The sequence below is a fragment of the Schistocerca gregaria genome, chromosome 3 (assembly GCF_023897955.1).
Source record: "Schistocerca gregaria isolate iqSchGreg1 chromosome 3, iqSchGreg1.2, whole genome shotgun sequence".
NCBI lineage: Eukaryota > Metazoa > Arthropoda > Insecta > Orthoptera > Acrididae > Schistocerca > Schistocerca gregaria.
In genome coordinates, this window is record NC_064922.1 from 536,596,847 (window position 1) to 536,620,693 (window position 23,847).

Below are 23,847 nucleotides of genomic sequence, written 5' to 3' on the forward strand. Positions count from 1 at the left end.
GGTGATCGGTAAACTGTAGCAATATCCAGGTTGAACTCAGTAATTTTTACAGCTGCAATTTCATAATCCTTTTTGACATTTGCCCTAGTTAAGTCAGGTAGTGTAATAAAATGTACATTATCCGTTGTGTAAATTTCCACCCCACCCTGCTTACTGTTTTTCCTGCAGTAGTAAGTAGCCAAGACAAATTTGTTTATTTTTGTATTCTGGATAAATTCTGGGTTAAGCCAGTGCTCAGAAATGCATAACACTGAGATATCATTAAGTTTGTGTGTTAATAGAATGTTAATTTCATCGATCTTATTACGCAGGGATTGCACATTATGGTGATAAATTTTTAGTTCGGGCGTATTCACGATTTGGTAATTGGGAATCATATTTACAGATACAAGACTTGACCTATCCACCCACCCCAGAACCTCCCATTCCAGTACTGTCACAGGCTTACCCTACCCTATCAGAGTCTGAACCACCTGTGAAAGCAATCATGTCACATATCACCTCTACTGCAATCATTGCAAAGCTTTTTATATTGGCGTGACTACCAGACAACTGTCCAACAGGATGAATGGCCACAGCCAAACTGTGGCCATGAGCAAAGTAGACCCCTGAGTCACAACATGCAGCTGAACATAACATGCTTGATTTCAATGGCTGCTTCACAACCCAAGCCACTTGGATCCTCTCCTTCACCACTAGCTTTCCTGAACTGTGCAGATGGGAGTTATCCATGCAACACACTCTCCATTTCCAAAATTATCCTAGCCTCAGCCTATAGTAACATACTGCCCCACACCCTCCACCTAACACTTCCCACTCCCTCAGTCCTATCGCCTCCTCTCTACTCTTGTCTCCTACCATCTTTGTGTGCCACCCTCTGCCAGTGTGCCTGGCCATCTTTCCAAGCTCCTCTTCTTTTTCACTCTGTTCCCCCTCCCCTCCCTTTCCCTCCTCTCCCCACCACCCTGCCCCATAGCCTTCCAATGCTGCACCAGTTGGCAGTCTAAGGCCCTGCACACTCTGTCAAACAGTACTCTTCTCTCCCAGCATCCATACACTGCAATCCCTTGCCGTTCCCTGCCCCCTCCAGATTGCTAATTCCATGCCATGTGACAGTTGCATTCTGGTCTGAGCTCCCAGAGATGATGGTCATGTGTGCATGAGCAACTTAACGTGTCATCTTTATGGTGAGTAGCAGTCAATCTTTTCCTTACACTGTAGATAGATTTAAAAACACACACACAATGTTCTATAAGGGTTGCTTATTGTTGTTATTGTCTGTTACCAGATTTCCAAACTATTCTAGAAGCTCATTTCCAGTTATCACTGTGATTTTACAGAAGTCATATTGTAAGTTCTCACTTTTTTAGATATTCACTGGTTAATGATTGATGCACAGGAGTTGGCAATGAGGGTATTTCACTGTTTATTGCTGATGCATTGTACCTATTTAAGCCATAAAAATGTACTACTAGGATTAAATTTCAGAGAAAGACACATTAAAACTGTAGTCAGTGAAACATTTATTTCAGTTTCCCATATCAGTATGATTTGGTACCTTTCATACTATTAACATTTTTAAACATAGATTAAAAATATGATAGAATGACTTATAATATCTCAGTAATGTCTGGCAATTAATTACTAAATATGTATGTTGAAATGAGTACTTGTATTCCCTTTTTAGACTAGAATAACGTTTACAAACCTTTCTCTGTAGCTTGAATTCATTCCACATTTACTTGCTTCTGAGTACTTAACGCACTCCTGCTTTCTTGAGCACTCTGTTCCTATTCTAAACTTAAAAATCTAATCAATATATCAATCCACATCTTGTCATCATCCATTATCTTCAGTATCAAAACAGTATCTCAACCCATTAACAAACAACCACGATGTGCTACAATACATTTAGGAGTTTGGTAAAAATAATGAATACAGGGTGTACATAAAGTCAGGGAACACTTTCAATTATTTGTTGCACAAGAACTAAACACTGAACAGAGGTCATACATATTGCATTTTTAAGAGAGAGACTGAAAGTTGTTTTTACAAGCCATGAGTGACCCAGCAGATGTCAATATGGTAATTGAATTGTTGCCATACCCCACCCAGCATGGCCGCCCGGTGTGGCCGTGCGGTTCTAGGCGCTTCAGTCTGGAACCACGTGACCGCTTCGGTCGCATGTTCCAATCCTGCCTCAGCATGAATGTGTGTGATGTCCTAAGGTTAGTTAGGTTTAATTAGTTCTAAGTTCTAGGCGACTGATGACCTCAGAAGTAAAGTCGCATAGTGCTCAGAGCCATTTGAACCAACCCTCCCAGCATGGCATTGTCAACTGTGGCAGTTGCTTCCTGTATTCTCTCCCAGAGATCTGCTACATCATGTGGTAGAGGCGGCACATACACCTGATCTTTAATGTGTCCCCTCAGAAAAAAGTCACATGGAGTGAGATCTTGTGTTGGGGGAGTCCATTTTATGGAATAGCTCTCCCCTTCTGTGGCATGACCATGTTTGTGACTAGCACTGACTGTCAGCAAATTACCAAAATATGTTGTGACGGTATACATAGAAAAAAAAAACTTTCAGGGTTTCTCTTCAGAATGACATATGTATGATATCTGTACAATGTTTGGTTCTTGTGCAATAAATAATTGAAAGTGTTCACATACTTTATATACACCCTGTATTGTTGAGCTTTTCAGGCATAATACTGAATGATGATGGAGTGCCCAAGGACTCAAAGATATTTAATGTATCAGGAAAGCCTCAAGCCAGTGAACTTTGTGAAACCATATTGTGCATTTTATGTTTTATTTAATCAAGTGCTGTACTGTTTGATAAGATTGTACAAAAAAGTAATTAAAAATTTTGTTATAAAATATACCATGGACAAAAGCTATAGCATTATGCATGTGAGATTTTTCCATTTCTTACATCTGATTTAACCTTTTTAATGAGCTCCTTTTCTTCAACAAGGCTTTTCTTTACAGAAGTTGAACATATTCTTCTAGATGATGTCTTGTTCAATTGTTCAAAGCTTCCACTTGTCGGTCTTAAAGTATTTTTCATCTGCAAGAGTAAATTAAAATATAAATATGAATGTTCCAGACAAGATGTGTGTTCTGTGAACCAAATCTGCAACAGCTGACAATGATGTGGAAATTTGCCACTAGGCTTAAAAATATTATACATCTTCACAGTGAAAGTATGGCTATATGTTGATCATTTACATAACTGGATTTTTGCTTTAATCTTAAGCTACAATAATCTTTGATGAGTACAACATAACCACACACAGATATTATCTAGTTACTAATTAATCTACAAAGCCAGAGGAGCAAGTAGGCAGAAATTATTTCAATTTTTTTAAAAACTGATTTCACTGTCTGGCACCACCTTTAATTTACGTGGGAAATAGTAAAATATTTTTATGGATATACATTTGGTTCCTTTCTGTGCTAGAATAAGGTGAAGTTGTGGAGAGTGGACTTCATGTTTGTTCCTAATGTTACATTCATCCATTCATGCAGTACATTCCATAGATCCCAGAAATAAGGAGACTACATTATATATACAAATGCTACTACTGTTTTCAAATTGTGACTAGTTCTTCCTAATAAACTCAAAAAAGGGTAAGTGCATCATGAAGATGTTGTTAGAGCTGATTTTTAGTACAGTTGACTAGATTAGGTTTAAGAATGGGCACCAGCATGTTTCTGAACAATGAGTACAATATATCTTTGTGTGAAATAGCACCAAAAATTATTCTATATGATATTAATGAATAGAAGTGTGCATATTAACCTACTTAATCCGATGCTTTCCTCATCAAAATTGGAAAGCTCTCACAGAGCAAATGTTGCTGAATTCATGTTGTAATGTAGCAAATCAGGAAACATATAATGAACTATCAGTGCCAGAAATGATGCACGTTCTGATACTCAGGTCACATATAGAACATTAATTTTATAAATGACTGCTAATATAACAATTCTTGCTTCCAATTTAATGTAAGATTATAATTATCATTACATTGAGAAAGACTTGTTCCCATTTCTCAAATTCTCATTATTTCACTTAAATATACTTTCACATAAATTTTCAGAACATTGTTTTGACATCAGTTTCAGAAATTACATTCCCAGAAAATTTATTCTGTGGATGTCAGATGTATGCTGTACTAAATCAAGACTCAGAGTAAAGGTTAGCACAGAAATGTATTTATTAACTAAAAAGTAAGTTAATGTTTTCTGAAATTAACTGTTAATCCAACACATCGATAAAATTTCATGCTCAAAAACATGTTTAACAACATTCATTTTATGTAAAAGATACTTATATTTTTTGTAGAATGTATTTTTGTACCAGAGTCTATGTAAGGGTACTATTTTTAATTATGAGTTTAATTATACACATTATAACAATAGCAAGTTACATCATGATACTTAAACATTATTTATAATCCACTAGTGAAGCTTGCCTCTTTGTAGTTTGCAGAATAGTTTTGAGTGCAGCTGAGTCAGTGTTGTGTCTTCAGTTCATCATGTTGTGCAATATATCTGTCAACATTGATGTGCTTAATGATGTTTTATAGTTTAATGAAGATAAAACCAAAATCACATATATATCATTTCATTAATTAGAGTGCTGTAAACTTTGTTCCTTCACACAAAATGAATCATATAGGAGTGTAATTATGTGAGGCAAGACTGATGATAATCACACCTATAACAATAGATAAAATCTAAGTTAAGTAGCATTCTACTATGAATAGTTTCGATATTTTGTAATAAGCCACAAAAACTGATAGGAACTCAAATAAAAAATTTGCCATTTTTCATCAGTATTTTTAAATATCTTGTAGTAGAATGTTACAGTTTGGTGGCAGGAGTTGGGATACCTGAGAATATAGGAACCAGTACTGTAATTACCTCAATTACCTCGTTTTGAGTTTCACATTTGCAACCATCTCCAAACTGAAGAACATTCTGAAAGGTCAAACAAAACTAAACTGGAAAAACTAAAAAATCATATTGCATATTGGAAGAACAATTTAAACAAAGATCCAAAGAGGGATAGAGTGATTATTGATAGACTGAGCTGGAACAACAACACTGCATACAGCAAAAGGATAAGTAATCGTTACTTTTTATTTTCATACTGAATTTTGTGCATTGACCGGAGGTTTTTTTTTCCAGCCAATTACTATTATCAAAACAGGAACTAAATAATGAGGTGGACAGTAATGAAGAAGGAACATTAAGATTGATGACTTAAAAATGGAATTTAAATTCAAATCTTGAATTACAGATCACAGAAATTAGGAATAAAATTTTCAATTAATTCATACTTTCAAATTAGTGGAATCTCGTTCAAAGGATGTACAAAATGACGATAAAAATGTTGATGTAGCTAAAGTTGAAAATCATACAATCAATTTATGTAATTATGTAGATTACATTGATGTCAAAAGCTAGACAAAACCTGTATATAATCTGTGTGGAAAAAGCTGTTTGGATCTCATAAAAATTAATCTGCCTGGAAGCTGTCAAAATTTTGTCATCAAATGCAGCATGGTTAGAGTGAGATGTACTCAAGTAAATTTTTTAGTCAGTTGAAATACAACTGGAAAAAATTTTCTGATACTGCAATGAACAATGTAAACTTGTGCAAAATATTTGGTTCCAATGAGAAGATACAGAATGCTGTCTTGCTAAATTCATTCACTATTCAGAAGCCATCCACTTTATTTCAAAACATATTTGTATGAGTAATCCTGTGAATGTAACTTACTTATGTGGGGTTATTAATTTTGATGAACAGTTTCATAGTTTTGAATTGTCAGTTATTTAAGGAGAAAAGAACCAGTTGTCCGCAACATTGGGAATTTGTTTACTGCCATTAAAAGATCATGTTGTTTCAGTTTTAAAGTAAGTTTATGGAAAGGAATAGCTATGAAATGCACAAGTAAAATAAGGTTTAACTATGAATGTATCATACAAAATGTACCACAGATTGCGTTAGCGAACAAAATTAGAGAGCTACCTGACAACGAAATATGCAGAAGTGTTTAAAAATTTGCATCCATGTGAAAGACTGGGAAAAATTTATTTTGTCACTGTATAAACTTAGGTTTTTCCACTTTGACAAATCTTTACCATGTTGCATTGAATTACTTAGTGTATTTGCTTATTGTGTGATTTTGAGCATATGATTGCTGAATCTTACTGCCTTACATAATATTTTATGTTGACAATATGATTTAATATGCAGACTGACATTCTGATTATGTGTTGTAGGGTTAATGTCAGAGACCAAGGCTGTGTAACAATGATTGTATCATTTGAAGTACTGTGCTAGTTAACACACTTGGCTAAGATTTGAATTTTAATATGTTATGATTGTTTTTATACTGAGCATACGTCTTTGTGTCTACTACATATGGGTCTCTGCACTCTTTATGTGATGTACAGTGGTAAGCCTAAATCCTCGAACAGCCGTGCCACTGTTTCAATTTTCATTTTCTGTGCCGCATCCTCTTCTCTTCTGTCAATGTTTCCTTCAGCTACCATTCTGCTCAATTGGCAAGCTTGAGCAGTTATGGTGCTAAGCATTTGATTGTCATTACTATGCTCTCACATGAACTAAAGATTTTTTTTTTAGATATTGTGTTATTAACTTTGCTTTGCCTGTCATTCTTTGTGAGATATCAAAATTATTTTATACATGTGTAGATATTATTCCTGATCTGTGACTACTCTGCAATTATCAGAACAAAAAGTTTTCTAATCAGGCATACTATGTCCTAATAGAAAAACTTAGTCATTGCTTTGCAGCTTAACTTTCACATTGCTGTAGTGAGAACATTAATGCTGTATCGTTATTTTCTACTTCACTGGTTTTGTCTATTTTTTAAAATGATTAATAATGAGATATGAACTATAATTCCTGCCTGCTTTTGCTTTGCTTGTAATAATGATGATTAGAGAATTTAATATGTTGTGGACAAAATTCACATAAAAAGACACTGACAGAGCAAATTCACATGAATATGACTATGAATATGACATAGTGAAAGGCACAGCAAAATTCCTGACTTAAGAATAGGACCTAACCTACAACTTCAAATATAGAGTCAAATTGCCCTCAGAGGAATACAGACAGTGACAAACTACTTACTTTTCTACAAGTTAACATATTTTGTATTATACATAAAATTTTAGAATTAGAACATTTTTGTCACACTGAACAAGTAGATATTATATGTGTATCTCAGCATTAGTTAGCCTAAGAAAAAGTAAATACATTTGTTCCCCAAGGGTATGTTGTGGGAGACATGATATGTAGAAAACAGAGAAAGAATAGTGGGGCTGGAATTTTTGTCAAAGAAGAAACAAAATTTTCCTGAATAGAAGTGTCTATGTACTCCTCAGGACTAGATCGGGAGTTAAGTTGTGCAAAACTAATGAACGAATATATAGTGGTAGTTAGTCTATATAGGTTGCGTGATGGTGATGTAAATTTGTTTATTGAAAAATGTGAATTAATAGTTAAAAAGATATTGAAGAGTAAGAGAAGAATTGCTCTCTGTGGTGATTTCAACATAGAAATGGCAAACACATGGAGACAAGTCACTAGGTCATTCTTGAATACGCTAAGACCATTAGACCTGTATTGTACAAATAAGTGTGCCACACGTAAGAATTCTTGCATAGACAATATTGTTATGAATTTTGAGAGGAAAAATTTTACAGACTTACAGGAACTGGACTTGCAGATTATGAATCACTACTCCTTACACTCAGTAAGAAGCAATCAGTTAAAATTGAAGAACCTAAAGTAGTAATGGTATGAGTGCAAAAGGAAGAGTACATAAATATTTTTATTGATAGATTAGGAAGTGTAGATTGGGACTTTATCTATAACTGTCAATCTGGGAAAAGGGAAGCTGAAATTACCTTTGATAACTTCTTTAAAAATTACACAGATTTATGGTACTCATGCTCACCAGAAAAAAAAGATAACCAAGTAAAATGAAACAGAAGAGACTGAACTGGTTTACAGAAGAGCTAGCAGAATCAGAGAAAACACGCATATGCTGTACCAGATGCATAAGCAAGCCTCTACCAAAGGGGTAGAACAGAGTGTGAACTTCTGGCAAAAAAGCCAACATTGGAAAACTATATAGAAAGGCCCCCCAACAAATGCAATGTGTATAGCAAAGAATAAAACAAAGGAATACACTAAAATGCATAGCAACAGCTCTGCTTGAACCCGAGGAATTAAATCAGTACTTTTCAAACTCAGTTAAAGAAATAAGTAACAGTATTTAAGTAACAAATTCATCTGCAAATGGACCTTGTTGGAACACCACTGTCTGTTAACCTGGTATTTCAGTGGAGGGCTGTCACACCTGCTGATATTATAAAAGCTTTATCCAAAGTTCTAAAAGTATGGACTGTTATTGGTTATTAAATAACATCATTAAAAAGGCAATGCACACAATCATCAAACCATTAGTTTTTATTTTTAATGAATTTTTAGAATTTGGAATTTTTCTGGATGCAATTAAGGTATCAAAAGTCATCCCAGTTTTTAAAAAAGGGGACAAATACCTTCCCCAAAGCTACAGACCAGTCTCCATTGATCCAATATTCTAAAAGACATTTGAGGCAATAAAGACACACAAAAAGTAGCTTCTTTGAAAAACACAATATCCTATGTAACAATCAATTTGGTTTTTGTAAGGGAAGAAACTCAACATGGGCCATCTTGGAAATAATTTACCAAACCTTAAAAGCTTTTGAAAACAATAACATGGTACCATTGGTATCATGTGACCTAAGCAAAGCTTTCAACTGCATTCATGTTGATGTGCTACTGAGGAAACTAGAGTTTCATGGGTTGAAAGGGAGCACTTTAGCTGTAATAAGTTCTTATTTAAGTAACAGAAAACAATTTGTCTTAGTCAGAAATACAATTTTTTCCACAGTGTAAATCAGCTTAGGTGTATGACAAGGGTCTATATGTGGACCCTTCATCTTCATTGTAGCTATCAATGATTTACCTAGTAATATAGCCCACCCTGATGTACGTTATGCTGACGATACAACACTACTTACCACACATCAGAATATTTCAGATCTGAATAGCCTAACAAAAGAAACACTTGTTAAGGCCCTGGACTGGTTTGCAGCCAATAAGCTCCTGTGCAATCCTGATAAAACACAACTTTTGATGGGAATATCAAATGAAGTAGGAAATAAATCAGTAAAACTCTTAGGTAATTACATTGACTCAAAACTCTGTTGGGAGGACCATATCAACCTTGCATTTGAAAAAATATCCGAGGTGGCATACCTTATCTTGAAACTAAGGGAGGTAGTGAGCTTGGAGTAACTTAGGGTGGTATACTTTGGGCAATTCCAGTCAAATATTTCATATTGTCTGATTTTATTGGGGCATTCCCCTCACATCAAGAACATTTTGAAATTACAAAAAAAACTCTTACACATAATATGTAAAAGAGGTAATATGGACACTGTCGCCCTCTTGTTTCCAGACTCAGAATACTCACAAAATTACAAAAAAGAACTCTTATGCATAATATGTAAAAGAGGTCATATGGAGCACTATCATCCTCTTTTTCCAGACTCACAATACTCACAATTACAAGTTTATACATTTGTGTGTCTTTGCTCTATATTGAAAATAATGTTTCAGAATTTGTTACCAGAGGGGAAATACATGAACACAACACTAGAGCTGAGAGTAATTTAGACATACCACACCGCAGATTAGCAAGAACAAGAAATTCCCACACAGTAAACCCACTCAAAATGTTCAATAAACTGCTAGTTCATGTTCAGTCTATGGGCATAATATTTTTTTCAAATTAAGTGGTACAGATGGCTGTCAGATCATCCATTTTATGACATTAAAGAATTCTTTGAGATGCCTGAGGAGGATATTAGGACTGAAAAGTTTTCTTTAGTTAAACATATTATTGTGTGTTGTGGTTAAGTCATGTGTAATTACATAGTGTATACAATACACAATACACAATGTACAGGGTATACTATGCTATACCATACTACACTATATTATATTATACTATAGCTTATTGCATTAGCTTTTAGAAACATACTGTTGTAATTTGGTACACTGCCATGCTTAAAATGTGTACTATAAAGTATTGACATTAGTTTATTTTATTATTATGTATGTACTACTACAACCTGTATGATGAAGCCAACATCATTGTAAAATGATCCATGGTGAATGAAATTGTTGATTCCTGCAGTTGCTGTGAAAGATAGAAATAAATGCAGCAAGGTAATGTGGAACAGAGTGTGTTCAGAAGACATAATAAAACACGCAGGAAACCCTGCTGTTTACAGCATGTCCTGTGCTATATTAAAAACTATAATTTTGAAATTGTTCAACCACTGTCAGTAATAATAAATAAATGCCCCCATACCAGGGAATTTCTAGGCTTCATGAAAGCAGCACATATAGTACCAGTTTTAAAAAAAAAAAAAAAGTAATCCACATGAAGTCTCAAGCTACAGACCTATATCTGCAACACCAATGCTAACTCAGGTGATGGAGTCCATAATTAAAGCTCAGCTATTAAGTTATTTTGAAGGAAATAACCTCTTTTATCACAAACAGCATGGCTTTTGTAAGGGCAAGTCAACTTCAACAGCAGTACTTGACTTAGTTACATATGTAAGTCATAAATAAAAGGCAAGAGATTGTATCAGTGGAAGGAGCAGACTCATGTGAAATAAAGTTAAAACAACGTGCCACAGGGATCTGTTATAGGGCCCCATTGTTCATAATTTTTGTTAATTATGTAGGCTCCAATTGATACACGTAGTGGTTTAGAGGTGACCCAACTTTGTTCTGAAAAGGGGAGAATGTATTTCAAGCTGTTCAACAAGTACGGGCCATATTCAGTGAGGCCAAGTTCTTGTTCATCATCAACAAGATAAAAATTCAACAAGATAAAAATTAATGAACACGAAACACAGAGGATGATATGTAGCCTAATTGATACTGGAGCGCTGGGTGACACAGCAACTGTTCAGCTGCTGCACTTTTTGTTGTACCAAGTTAATTTGGCAACAGCACACTAAACATGTATGTTTCAAACTCTCACAGGTTCTATACCTCTTGAAGAAACCCAAAAAAAGGTGTTATATCACAGAAGAATACTATGCAACATTCCACAGCCACATCAGCTATGGGCTGTACTATGATGCCATTCTGCAGGCTGCAAGAATGTGCTTTTATTGCACAAGAAAGCAATGAGGATCATTAACTCAAGGAAAAAAAAACTGACCATTGCAAATCAGTTTTTCCCAGATTAGGAGTTCTGAATGCTTTCAGCCAATATATTTTCAGTTGCCTTATTCATACAAGGACAAATCATGAGACAGAAAGAGAAACAAAGTTCATCAACACAGCACTCGCTATAAGGACAGTATAGAAGACCTAGATGTTGATTAATTAAGAGGCAAAACAGCTTCCCAGTGGTGGCCATAAAATTAGTTAATGTTCTACCGAGCGATGTGTGTGTGTGTGTGTGTGTGTGGGGGGGGGGGGGGGGGGAGGGGGGGGGGGTGGTTGAACATAGTTAACTATAAATCACTGAACACATGTGGGAGAAAAAAAAACAGAACTTAATACATCACATAAATGATCAACATTTTGTTTTGCCATATTTTTTGCAGAAAAAATGTATTATAAGACTAACTTATTCCACTTCATAGCAAGAGGTCACAATGTTGAGTCACAGAACATGCAAATAACTAACTAATTTTATAATTATATATTATAAATTTTTAATAAGCCAACTAGAGATATATTATAACTGATGCATTATTTATCTAAATGGGGGCAGGGTTATAACTGGATTACAATGTGTATCTAAGGTGCCAAAATACTTAGAACAAGTCCTCCATTGACATACTTCCTTGACAAACTGAAATGTTGAAACAACTGCCAAACACATAGTCAATAATAATGTTGTTTCTAGAAGTCTCTTCAATTTTGTGGTGAATATGGAATAGTCTCATATTTCTTGCATTTAGAAATCAAATAACAGATCTCACACCATAAGCAATTGAATTTTTAAAAGTATTTCAAATGCCATATTAAACGAGTCTAAAAGCAATAACACAAATAACTAAGAGTCAAATTGTTCTTTAATAGCAGGTATTCAGTTCACAGACAGTATGACTTCTTCTTTGTGGAACTTTATTTAAATTCAGGTACACATTGATGTAGTTGTAATTTTACTTACACCTTTACACTGCATTGCTTTACTTGCCCCCTTTACACTGCACCAGTCCCTGTGGTTCTCACAGCACTGGCTGGAGCTTCCTCTCTCTGCTGCCAGTCCTTCCTTCTGAAAGTGGCAAAAAAAGTTTGCAAATAATATATTAATATGGAGAAAAGTTAAGATACATACATACAAAGGTTGGTAAAACATAAAAAAAGATGGGAGCCATTATACACAGTGGACCTGAAACCTACTGACAAATTTTTGGACTCTTTGGGAATATTTTCTGAATATTTTTGTATTAGATACACATAATCTCCAGTGGCTTATTACACAGTAATAATATAATTTTATTTTTTTAATTTGTTACCTGAATTACTTTTGTTTTTGTGAAAATACCTTCACAGTGGCAGAAAAGCCTATGATATCTTCCAAAATAACATGTAATAATTTTCTTTCTCGTAGTTACATATGTGCAGATGCAAGAGTACTGTTGTTGTCACTGTAGGAACAGCTCAAACAGTGCCACTGCATCATTCTTCTGTTGCATTTAGTGAAACTATAGTGTCATATGGCTAGCGTCTATAATCCTACTACCTTTCATACAGCCATTTATCACGAATGGCTGTGTTCCTTACCCAGTCTGTATATGGACTGACATACAATCTAACATCCAAATAAATGGGGTGGATTGTTTTTCCCCCAGTCACCAGTGATTGTCCCATTTCCTGATGATGCGGTCTTGCCACATGAGTCACTGCCACTGCTGGCACCACATTGCTGCTGCGAGTCACATACCTCCAAGTGCTGGTCTCTGGTTATATCAGCTGCCACTTGGCCAGCCTATAACTGGGCAGGTGAAACATGTCACTTGACAGCTTGCATGTGGTTGGCTATACTGCGGTTGCAAGGTTGCAACAGCTGCCACTGCACATGCTGACAACTCCGATATACATTTTGTAAATCTAAGCTACAATCAATGTTTATATGTTGAGTGCAACAAAGTAAGTTTTTCTAACAATAGAGAGAATGGTGAGGGAGACAAAGCATTTGATAGTATATGAAACTGGGAAATAAAAACACTCGAAGTTAATGACAATATCCATGAAAAGTCATTCCTAATTGTTACCGTAATAGCTGCATGTAAAACATCGTTTAATAAAGTAAACCTAAGTATACCAAAGAACACGCTATCCACACTCATAGAAAGAAATAAAGAAAAACATGCATAGCCTACCCAATTGCAGAGAGAAAGAATTAATTCTGTATATATTTAAACTCACCAATTTATGATGTCCATCCAGTTCTCCTTCACTATCATCATAATTGGTGCCAAACCATTGTCCTCCTCCTTCTCATCATCATTAATAGAAATCATTAATTGTTTGTTTTCATTTATTATGTTGTCTACAGTCTGTGCTTCTCTTATGAGTTTAGCAACAGGGTCTACTTTTTTCCTCCATGAGGTAGCATCTACAGTAGCAAGACCTTCACGTAGCAGTCTTCTGTTATAGTAAAAGTCTCTAACATATGCCTTGACTTCAAATGGATTAAAATGGCAGTGATAAGGCTCTAGCATAATTACCAAGTGACCCTGTTTGCTTACAATTTCACATACAATGTGTTTAGGCATCATAGGCTTATTTTGTTTTATGAGTAAGTATAAAAGTAGCTTTGTCATGCTCATGTCCACAGCAATGTCCCTTGCCTGCAACAACTGCACCATACTTTCTTTATGGTCACTAATGGTGGGAGTTTTATCCAAAATCACAGAATGGTATGGTGCATTGTCCATCACAAATACTGTTTGAACACTAAACTGGAGCAACAAATTTTTAAACCACTGTAAAAAGCATGGGTGGTCCATATCCTCATGATAGTAACTGGATTTTTTATATCGAAATACTATAAGTCCTTCAGGCACAAAGCCATTTGAAGATCCTGCATGGGCCACAATTAATCGGGATCCTCTTCCTGTTGGCTAATGACCACTGCTATTCAGAGTATCATTTGTCCAGCATTTCTCAACAGATTCTCCAGAGCTGACCCAGGTTTCGTCTAACCATATAATGTATGTCCTTTCCTACAATTTTGTGTAAGAAAATGGCATGAGCTGCATTGACATGAGGTTTTCCGAGTAACAGTTTTCGTCCATCTAGCTTTTTAAAACAGAAGCCCATACCTTTTAATATCATCTTAAGTGACATTTTCTGCCCTGAGAAAAGTTCACTTTCTTTTAAAGAAATTAGCAGCTTTGCTGTTGTGGGGCATTCTTTGCTTTTATAGTATCTGTATTTGTGCTGACAAATTGCATCAGATTGGAAAGAATCAATATCTGTAACAGGATGAGGCAGCTTTTTTCCTTTCCCAGAGTACTTAAAAATACACTGTTTCTCCCACAGGGGTATCTTTGCAATGGTTTACTTCACTGGCTTGTAAGTCTTGGAGTAGCACCCCTTTCCTTATAACTGTAGTTCCACTGAGTCTTAGAGTTTTTGAGGTTCACTCTAAAACTTCATCGGCAGGAATCGATGCATGCCCATGATCATTTTTGTTGCTCATAAAAATCACTTGTCCTCCATAGCAATTCAAAAGTCTGACTATTTAATGGCACTCCATGGCAAAATAGATTGTTGCTTGATGAACGACAACATTTTGGTGACATTATTTAACAAACAAAAACTGTAGTCGAGGCAGTAACACAAAACAACAGCAGACAGCAGGTGTTTGAGCACTAACATAAATGTTAACATGGAAGCTGGCAACATAGCAGTGTCAATGCCAGAACCAGCTTTTGTTCAGTGCTATTATTGGTTCAGAAGATGTGGCACCTCGCATTTCTCACTTGTTTGTTAGTTATATTAGCAACTCTGTGGATCTTGGGGAGTGACCTTGACGTGACACGTTTCAGCGGCCTGGGCATAGACTAGTTGCAAATTGGGAGCCATTCCATGGCCAAGCACTAACCATTCATATTCACTCAATATGGAACTCCCTTCACCTAGCACACCAGTCTCTCTGGATTGATGTTTGCCTTTATCTAAAGATCAAGGAACATACTGACAGCTGCATGGCAGAACTCTGGGCCATCACTGAGTGTCTCCTCTGCACCATTTCATGGGACGTCACCCGCAATGTCATAACAAAGCCATGGGACACTACCTATTTCTGACACTGCTCACAACCAAAGACAGAAAATCATATTACAGTGGACATGTCACACTACTGGGGCATCACCAGGTGCCTCCTCTGCATCTCTTCTTGGAACGTTCCTTCATCATTGTGTCAAAGTTCTCAGTCTTGGGGGACATCATCCCACCACTGACTGGCCACCTACAACCATTCCAAGGACATTCCAGTGAACAGTGATGGACTCAAAGGCTGCACCAAGTTATGTGCCTAGAGATTATTATCCTGCTTGTTCACTGTGCATCAAGTTATGCACCAAGAGACTGTTGTTGCATTTAAATTAATAAAATTCATTTTTCTGGCTGCCTGGGCTGATACCTAATAGTGCATGGTTCCCACTTGATCATGATACCAAAAGAAATAATACACTATGAACATATCAGCCAATGCTTCGTCAGTAAACTTACCCCTTCAGCTCAGAAAATATTCCTCAATAAGCCCTGAAATTTCATTGGAGGAGTTAAAGGTCACACTGCATATATATATTCACCTCTAATAAATAATACAGAAAACTGCAAAACAATATGAAGTGAATAGAAGTACAGTATATCACAGTTCTGGGATCTACTGAAATATTACTTAAATTCATCTAGCCCATGAAGTTAGTTAGATAAAATGTTCTGTAAGTCTCAACTACAATAATACTGAGAATTCCAAGCGCACATTTTTACAAAAATTACATGTAGGCTGACAGACTCCATTTTGTACTCAACTGATGTGTTTCTTAAAAACAGCAGCAAATTCATCATCCTCCATTTATAGTCATTATTTCCTTTTAATATAAGATTAATTTTGGTACGAATCTCATACCTATAAATATCAGATTCCAGCAAACATTTTGGACTGTTCAGTAGGTAGATAAACAAACAGTTCTATGGGTGTGAACCTCTTGTATTCTAGTGTTGTGTCACTCTACATGTGGCGGTAGCTATTTCAAATTATGGTTGTATAAGAAATGTGCTGGTGCCTATTAAAACTATGACACCATGAAGGCAGTGTGCAGTAAGCATCAAAAATTGTCATGGAATGTGACATATGCTTGTTTATGCAAATAATTATCATTCAGTGCAACTGCATGAATTAACTAGAAGTAACACTATTTACATTCTGTATGTAAGAAAAAATTACACAGCAGATTTATAATTCATAACTCTCATTTAAATGTTGTTTATTTGCAAGAAGATTGTGTTATTTCTCATGTAAGAAGGAGAAATGTCTACCAGCATGTGTTGCTGCAATTAGACAGTGGCATGATTGTGGCCTATTGAGACTGTGGTTTAGTTTTGAGTGGTACTGCTGCTCATAATTGGTCAAAATCCCTTGACTGTCATACAGATATGGAATTGATAGGTTCAGGAGGGCCATGCTGAAAGCCATGCAACACCTTGGTGGCTCCACACAGATAGCACCTGAGAGGAGAGACATACTGTTCACTCATCCATGCAGGATCACAAGCCACATCACCTACCTCTTGTCACATAATGTAATACAGCATCCGCAAATCTTCTGGGCCACAAGGCTGTACAGTTTACCTAAACTCCACAAAGAAAGCATTCCATTGTGAGCTACTGTTAATGCTATAGATTCTCCAACCTATAGGCTACCAAAATATGTAGGCAAGTTGCTTAAGCCAATCATGGGTTGCTATGAATATCATACTAAAAACACTCACATTTTCATGGACATAATTAAAGAAATTAGAATCAGTCTAGATGAAATGGTCAGTTTGAATGTGGTCTCCTTATTCACAAAAGTGCTGTGGAAGACATATTTTTGTACAGGTGGTTCAGTAGACTGTATGAAAAACAGATTTATTTTTAGTAAAACTGTTATTCATCATACAAACAGTAGCTGGGTTTAAGATTGTTGTTACTAGATACTAGCTGGATGCCAGCATCAATACATGCCATGTTCATGTGCCTAGGCAAACTCCACTCACATGACCGGCAATGTTGATGAGGTAACTAACGTTTCCAGAACAAGTGTCAATAGGAACAACCCAACAATCAAGAGTTTGAAAGTGGTCATGTGAGAGCCGGATGCACACTTGGAAATTCAGTGGAGCCTAGAGCTCTGCCTTTTCTGTCAGCCAGCTCTCAACTTCAACAGACAATCCTTTCCTGTCCTCTTGGACACCATGTCCACACAGTCTGTTAGTGGCCTCCCAAGGTGCTGCTGTATCCATTAATTATTAGGAATAAAGCTGGAGAATTAGCCAGTTTTACAAAAGAAACACCTGGTTTTCATTTCAACTATCCTCACAAAATAGATGTCCACAGATTCTGATCACCTGACAACTAGTCAACTTGCAAAACTGCTGTAGAACTTGGCGCAGTTCACAATGTTTGATCCAATATCCAAATTATTCATCCTTTGTGGATTGTTGCTGCATGAAATTCCTCAGTCAAGAGCTGTGTTCTGCATGTTGTTCTAGCCTGTAGTCACTTTGTTTTAGCCTGTAGTCACAATTGGCTTCTGCAGTCAGTGTGATAAGTTTGGATTGACTTTGTCAGGAAGTATTTTCACTTCTTTTTTTGGCATTAAACACACATAGGCACCACTCTGTGTGAATACAGACATTGGTTGTACCACTGCAGGCACAGAGTTGCATTTGTCCACACCTTGCCCTTTCCTGCCCCCCCCCCTAGTAGATCCTTAGAACCAGCCAACCAATGGCAACACACTGTCCATGCAGCACAATGTGTCTTTGCACCACCTGTGCTGCTCACTGTTGATGCCAGAATCATGAGACACCTGGTGTTGTCATCAGGGGTTGATGTCACATAACATAGGATCCTCAGCATTGCAACTGCCATCATCTGCTCTATTGCTGCTGAAGCTGCTGCCACATCACAACATCCTGCAGCTGCCACCACCATCACCACAAGTCAAAAATTACTGTAAATGTCACTAGCACTGCACACTTGTTCTCTGCTGTCACCTTGTTGTGAGCATCCTTTGAGGATCATTGCAGATAGGAATAAGTTTTATTTTTCTGTTGGTTATCACTGTCCTCTGTAAAGTCATTTCTTGTTATCATTACATAATTGTATTTCCCTGACTTGTAACCATGCCTGAGTTATGTTCCCAGCAACAATAAAGGCAGGAACTTGCTGCTGAAAGTGGTAATGTGGCTCCTGTTGCTGTTATAAACAAAGAAACAAATTCATTTAAAAGGACAATGTGTGGTGCTGAGGTCTGGAGTGACTACACAAAAAGTGAGTCAGACTATTACAGAAGACCCTAAGGAATCTGCAGTTTGTCCCATGACCTCTCTCACTTGTACTGTAATCAGTTTTCTTGCTGAAAGTTTTATACTCACCTTCTCAGGGAAGACAAATAAAAATGTAGCTACTTTCTTGCAAAGTATCCATGATGTAGGATAGACTTGTTCCTGGCTGGATTGATTATTATCAAATGTAGCCATATTGACACTATCATGAGATGCCCATACAAATATCAAATCTGTAAACACCTTGAGAAATGCAGAAAAAATGAAAGTTCTGGTATGAGTGTTAGCAGAACACTACTCAGATAAGAGAGGAGTTAGTTACTGCAGGGCCATTTGTGTACACTGTAGAAAAAAGTGGGTGACAATTTTGAGGCTTTTGCTAACTGTAAATAAACAGTTTCATTTCACATGTATGTACTAGGATCAGATGCTACATGAAATGATGTAATAATTGAGGTGGCTGAAGCAGTTGGGCAGTTTGGGACTGGCATTTTCATTAGGGCAATGAGTTGAAAGTGGTTTCACTAACATCCTTACATGAAGTAGTAAGATTAGTTTTGTTGTGCAAAGAGACAGTGCAAAGGGGCCCTGGGCTGTACTTTGTTTTCACAAATGATACACTCTGTAGGTGCCATATTTTCCTAATTGCCAGGAAGTAGGGTGCATTAGCAATAGTTTATCCCAGATACAAGGGCAGTACCATTAGCAGAGGCACCCTCCAAGAAGCTACAGGCAGTACGAGGGGTCTCATAGGGGAAATGGAATGGGTACATGTCCTGACACCTAACTCCATCCCCAATAAAAATGCTGAGTTTTTCTGTTGTAGGGATATAAATAAGGCCGAAAATGTAATAGTAGAAGGAAAAATTCATGGGAGGACTATCAAAGGTTTAGTTGATAAAGGTGCACACCTGTCTGTGGAGCTTCTGGAGAAACTGATACTCTTGCTACTCAAATACAAAAACTACAGAGTACTAATATTTGATGAAATCAATGTAGACATTAGGTTTAAGAATAGAAAGGTTGATCACTTGCTAAATACATTAAGATCCCTTAACTTCATTTGTGTAAATGACAAATCCACAAGACAGGAAGCATGTATAGATAACATAATTTGTGATTTTCATCTAAACAAAACAGAATTCAACACAATCAAGCTAGGCAATTCAGATCATGAGGGACTATGGATCAGACAAACTCTTAACAGCTAAGCAATTGAAACTTCCACAGGCTCCAGAAAAATTATAAGACCAATTAATGAGTCCAAACTTAACAAGTTGACAAGTAAATTGAATTTAATTAAATGTGATAAAACAATAACCACTGCAGGTGCAAATTAATCTACCAACAAATTTCTAGAACTGTTAACTGAAAAGTTTGAAGCATGTTGTCCTAAACAATGCAAGAAAATATCAAAGCAAAATTGTTACACCAACCCACAAAATCTAAAAATCTGGTACCCCCACACAAAAGTAGAATAAGAATCATAATGCTACTCTATCATGATAGGTCCAAGGATAATAATGCTGACAAGCAAATGTACATGAAAATTAAAAACATTTACAGTTCTGAAATCAAGGCAGCTAAGTGCAAAGAAAATGATGCATATATACTGAACTCAGTAAATAAATGCAAAGCTGCACAGGAAATTATTAAAACAGAAACTACCTGTGATGATAAAGTATACCAGAAACCAATTCCACCTGATATTCTAAATCCACATTTTGTCAGTCCTCAATCAGATAACAGCATAATGGAGAAAGTGAGAAAGGCAGAAGCACTGCTCCCAGAAATGAACAGTAAGCAGGCAGACAGCTCTCACTGGACTTTTGTAACCGAGAAGATGATCAATGAATCAATAGCTAAGTTTGGTAATTCTAGAGCAGAAGATTTCTATGGTCTCTTAAATTATGTTATTAAATACATCAGAAATCAAATTGTAATGCCACTTACTAAAATAACCAACAAAATTTTAAATGAAGGTAATTATAGAGAATGTTTGAAAATATGTGTAGTTAAACCAGTACATAAGAAAGGAGATATGGCATCACCAGATAGCTATCGACCAATACCACTTATGCCCATACTATCAAAAATTATAGAATACTGCATGCTTAACCAAATGAGTCAATATTTTAGATTAGATTAGATTTACTTTCATTCCAATTGATCCGTAGTGAGGAAGTCCTCCAGGATGTACAACATGTCAGAAAAACAACAATACATGACAAATATTTACAACTAAAACAAATAAGCTAATGTATCATTCCACAGGTTCCGAGAGGAATGGTCATTATTTTTTAATGAGCACTATATGAAAGAGTCATTTTACAAATACTAATGCACTGAATTTAAAATAAAAAAGGCTTTTTATTTATGTATAAGGTAATAAATGTGTAATACAACTACTATAATACTTCTTTACTATGAACACATTACGGCACTGAAATGGTGCAGAAGTTACTCACACACAGACACAAACACACACACACACACACACACACACACACACACACACACACATTTACAATGAACACATTACTGCACTGAAAATGTGCAGAAGTTATACACAAATCAGTTGGTTTTACTGGGAAATTCATCAATGAAGTAGAAGTAGTTGGCCACCAATAAATCCTTTAGGCTTCTCTTAAACTGAATTTCATTGGTTGTTTAGTTTTTTATGGATGCTGGAAGGTTATTGAAAATGTGAGTTCCTGAATAATGCACACCTTTTTGTACAAGACTAAGTGACTTTAAATCCTTGGGAAGATTATTCTTGTTTCTAGTATTTATTCCATGAATTGAGCTGTTGGTTTGAAAAAGTGATATATTTTTAATGACAAATTTTATTAAGTAATAACTATATTGGGAAGCAGTAATTAGTATCCCTAGTTCCCTAAACAGGGCTTCTGCAGGATGTTCTTGAGTTCACACCACATATAATTCTTACTGCTCGTTTTTGTGCCCAGAAAACTTTAGCTTGGCTTGATGAAGTACCCCAAAAATAATCCCATATGACATTATGGAATGAAAGCAAGCATAGTATGCCAGATTTTTCATTTTTATATCCCCTATGCCTGACAAAATTTGCATTGCAAATAGAGATTTGTTAATATGCATCAGCAGTTCTGTGGTGTGCTGAAATTATTATCAAGCTGTAATCACAAGAATTTAACACTGTCAAGTTCTTCTATCTGCTTGTCATCATATGTTAGGAATATATTTGTGGGACACCCCTTACAAGTTCTGAACTACATGTTGTGTACTTTTTCAAAGTTCATCTAGGAACCAGTGATTAATGAACACAAATATTTTATTAGCTGCCCTTTCTAAGACTACACTTGATTTGCTATTTATTGCAATGTTTGTATCATCAGCAAACAAAATGAACCTGGCACCTGGTAATGTTACTGATGAAAGGTCATTGATATACACAAGAAAAAGTAAGGGCCCCAAAATGGAACCTTGTGGGACCCCACATGTAATTAGTTCCCAGGTAGAGGATGCCTGATAGCTTGATACATGTCTCTCTCCTAATAACAACCTTTGTTTCCTGCCAGAGATATAAGATTTGAACCATTTTGCAGCATTTCCTGTTACACTATAATATTCTAATTTATTTAAAAGGATATTTTAATTTACACAGTCAAATGCCTTTGACAGATCACAAAATATACCAGTTGCCTGCAATTTTTTCTCTAATGAATTAAGCATATTTTTCACTTTAAGTGTGTATAGCCTTCTCAATATCAGGACCCTTTAGAAATCCAAACTGTGACTTTGACAGTATGATATTTGAGGTAAGATGGTTGTAAAGCCGATTGTATATTAATTTTCTAAAGTTTTTGAGAATGCTGGCAACAGTGAAATTGGATGGACAATTGATGCTATTTTTTTATCTCCCTTCTTAAACAGTGGCTTAACTTCAGCATATTTCAACCATTCAGGAAATATTCCACTGATAAACAACTGATTACACAGATATCTTAATATGTTACTTAGCTCAGAATCACCTTCTTTAAATAACTTAGTTGATATTTCATCATACCCACTAGATGTTTTTGATTTTAAAGATTTAATGATGGATGTTATTTCAGCTGGGTTAGTGAGGGTCAAATTCATGTTATGGAAGTTACTTGAAATGTCTGGTCTGAGGTATTCCATAGCAACATCTACTACCAAACCTGACAGCCTCATCTTTTCAGTAGCAGTTATAAAATGTTTGTTTATAAGTTCTGCAACACTATACACATCTGTCACACAATGTATCATTTACTCTTATTGCTATTTGTTCCTCTTCATGTCTGGTTCTAGTGGTCTCCTCCTTCACTATATCCCGTATTGTCTTTATTTTGTTATCCAATATGACTATCTTTTGATTGTAATATATTTGCTTTGATGTCTGTATTACAGTTTTTAATATTTTGCAGTACTCCTTGTAATTCACTAGAGCATCAACATCGGAACTGTTTCGGATTGAAAGATACAGTTTTATTTTTGTTTTACAAGATACCCCTAATCCTTGAGTAATAATAATATACTCACCTCCTCACAGTATGGTTTCAGATATAGCCTTTCTACAGTCAAAGCAGTTGAGAGTGTGGTAGCAAAAATATACAATTGTTTTGAGAATAAAGATATTATCTGTGCAACATTGTTGGACTTCAGGAAAGCTTTTGATATGTTCTCCCACAACATTCTCATAAAAAAACTCTGCCACTACAGAGTGAGAGAGAATGCTCTATGCCTAATGCAGTCATACTTGGACAATAGAAGACAGTTAGTTAAGGTAAATTATCAAATGCCAGAATGACTCCCAGTTGTGAACGGTGTACCTCAAGGATCTGTTCTTGGACCTTCCCTTTTCATTATTTATATAAATGATTTACCTGCAGTTGTATCATGTGATGCAGTGCTATATGCTGATGACACAACACTCATCACATGTGATACCAATCTTGAAAACGTGCAACACAGCATGGCAGTGGCAATGGAGAGGTGCACTACTTGGTTTGAGGCAAATGTACTGAAGCAGAATGATAGTAAAACTGAACCTATTGTATTCAATCTGAATGCTCCCATTCATGGTAACAAAACAGTAAAATTATCAGGATTTCATATAGATCGAAAGCTC

The 23,847-nt window shown here is 36.0% G+C and overlaps 1 protein-coding gene across 2 annotated transcripts in view; it reads right to left on the bottom strand.

Moving 5' to 3' along the window:
• Positions 1 to 2,797: 2,797 nt before the first annotated feature.
• Positions 2,798 to 23,847, bottom strand: part of LOC126356301 (uncharacterized) — a 240,019-nt gene continuing 218,969 nt past the window's right edge. The window contains exons 4-5 of one of the 2 annotated variants that reach the window (XM_050007247.1): positions 12,314 to 12,418; positions 2,798 to 3,072 (exon numbers count right to left, since the gene is read on the bottom strand). In XM_050007247.1, coding sequence (XP_049863204.1) covers positions 2,908 to 3,072; positions 12,314 to 12,418 — 270 coding nt within the window. In that variant the 3' untranslated portion in view covers positions 2,798 to 2,907. The remainder of the gene's footprint in view (positions 3,073 to 12,313; positions 12,419 to 23,847) is intronic. The other variant, XM_050007248.1, reaches the window with a different exon arrangement.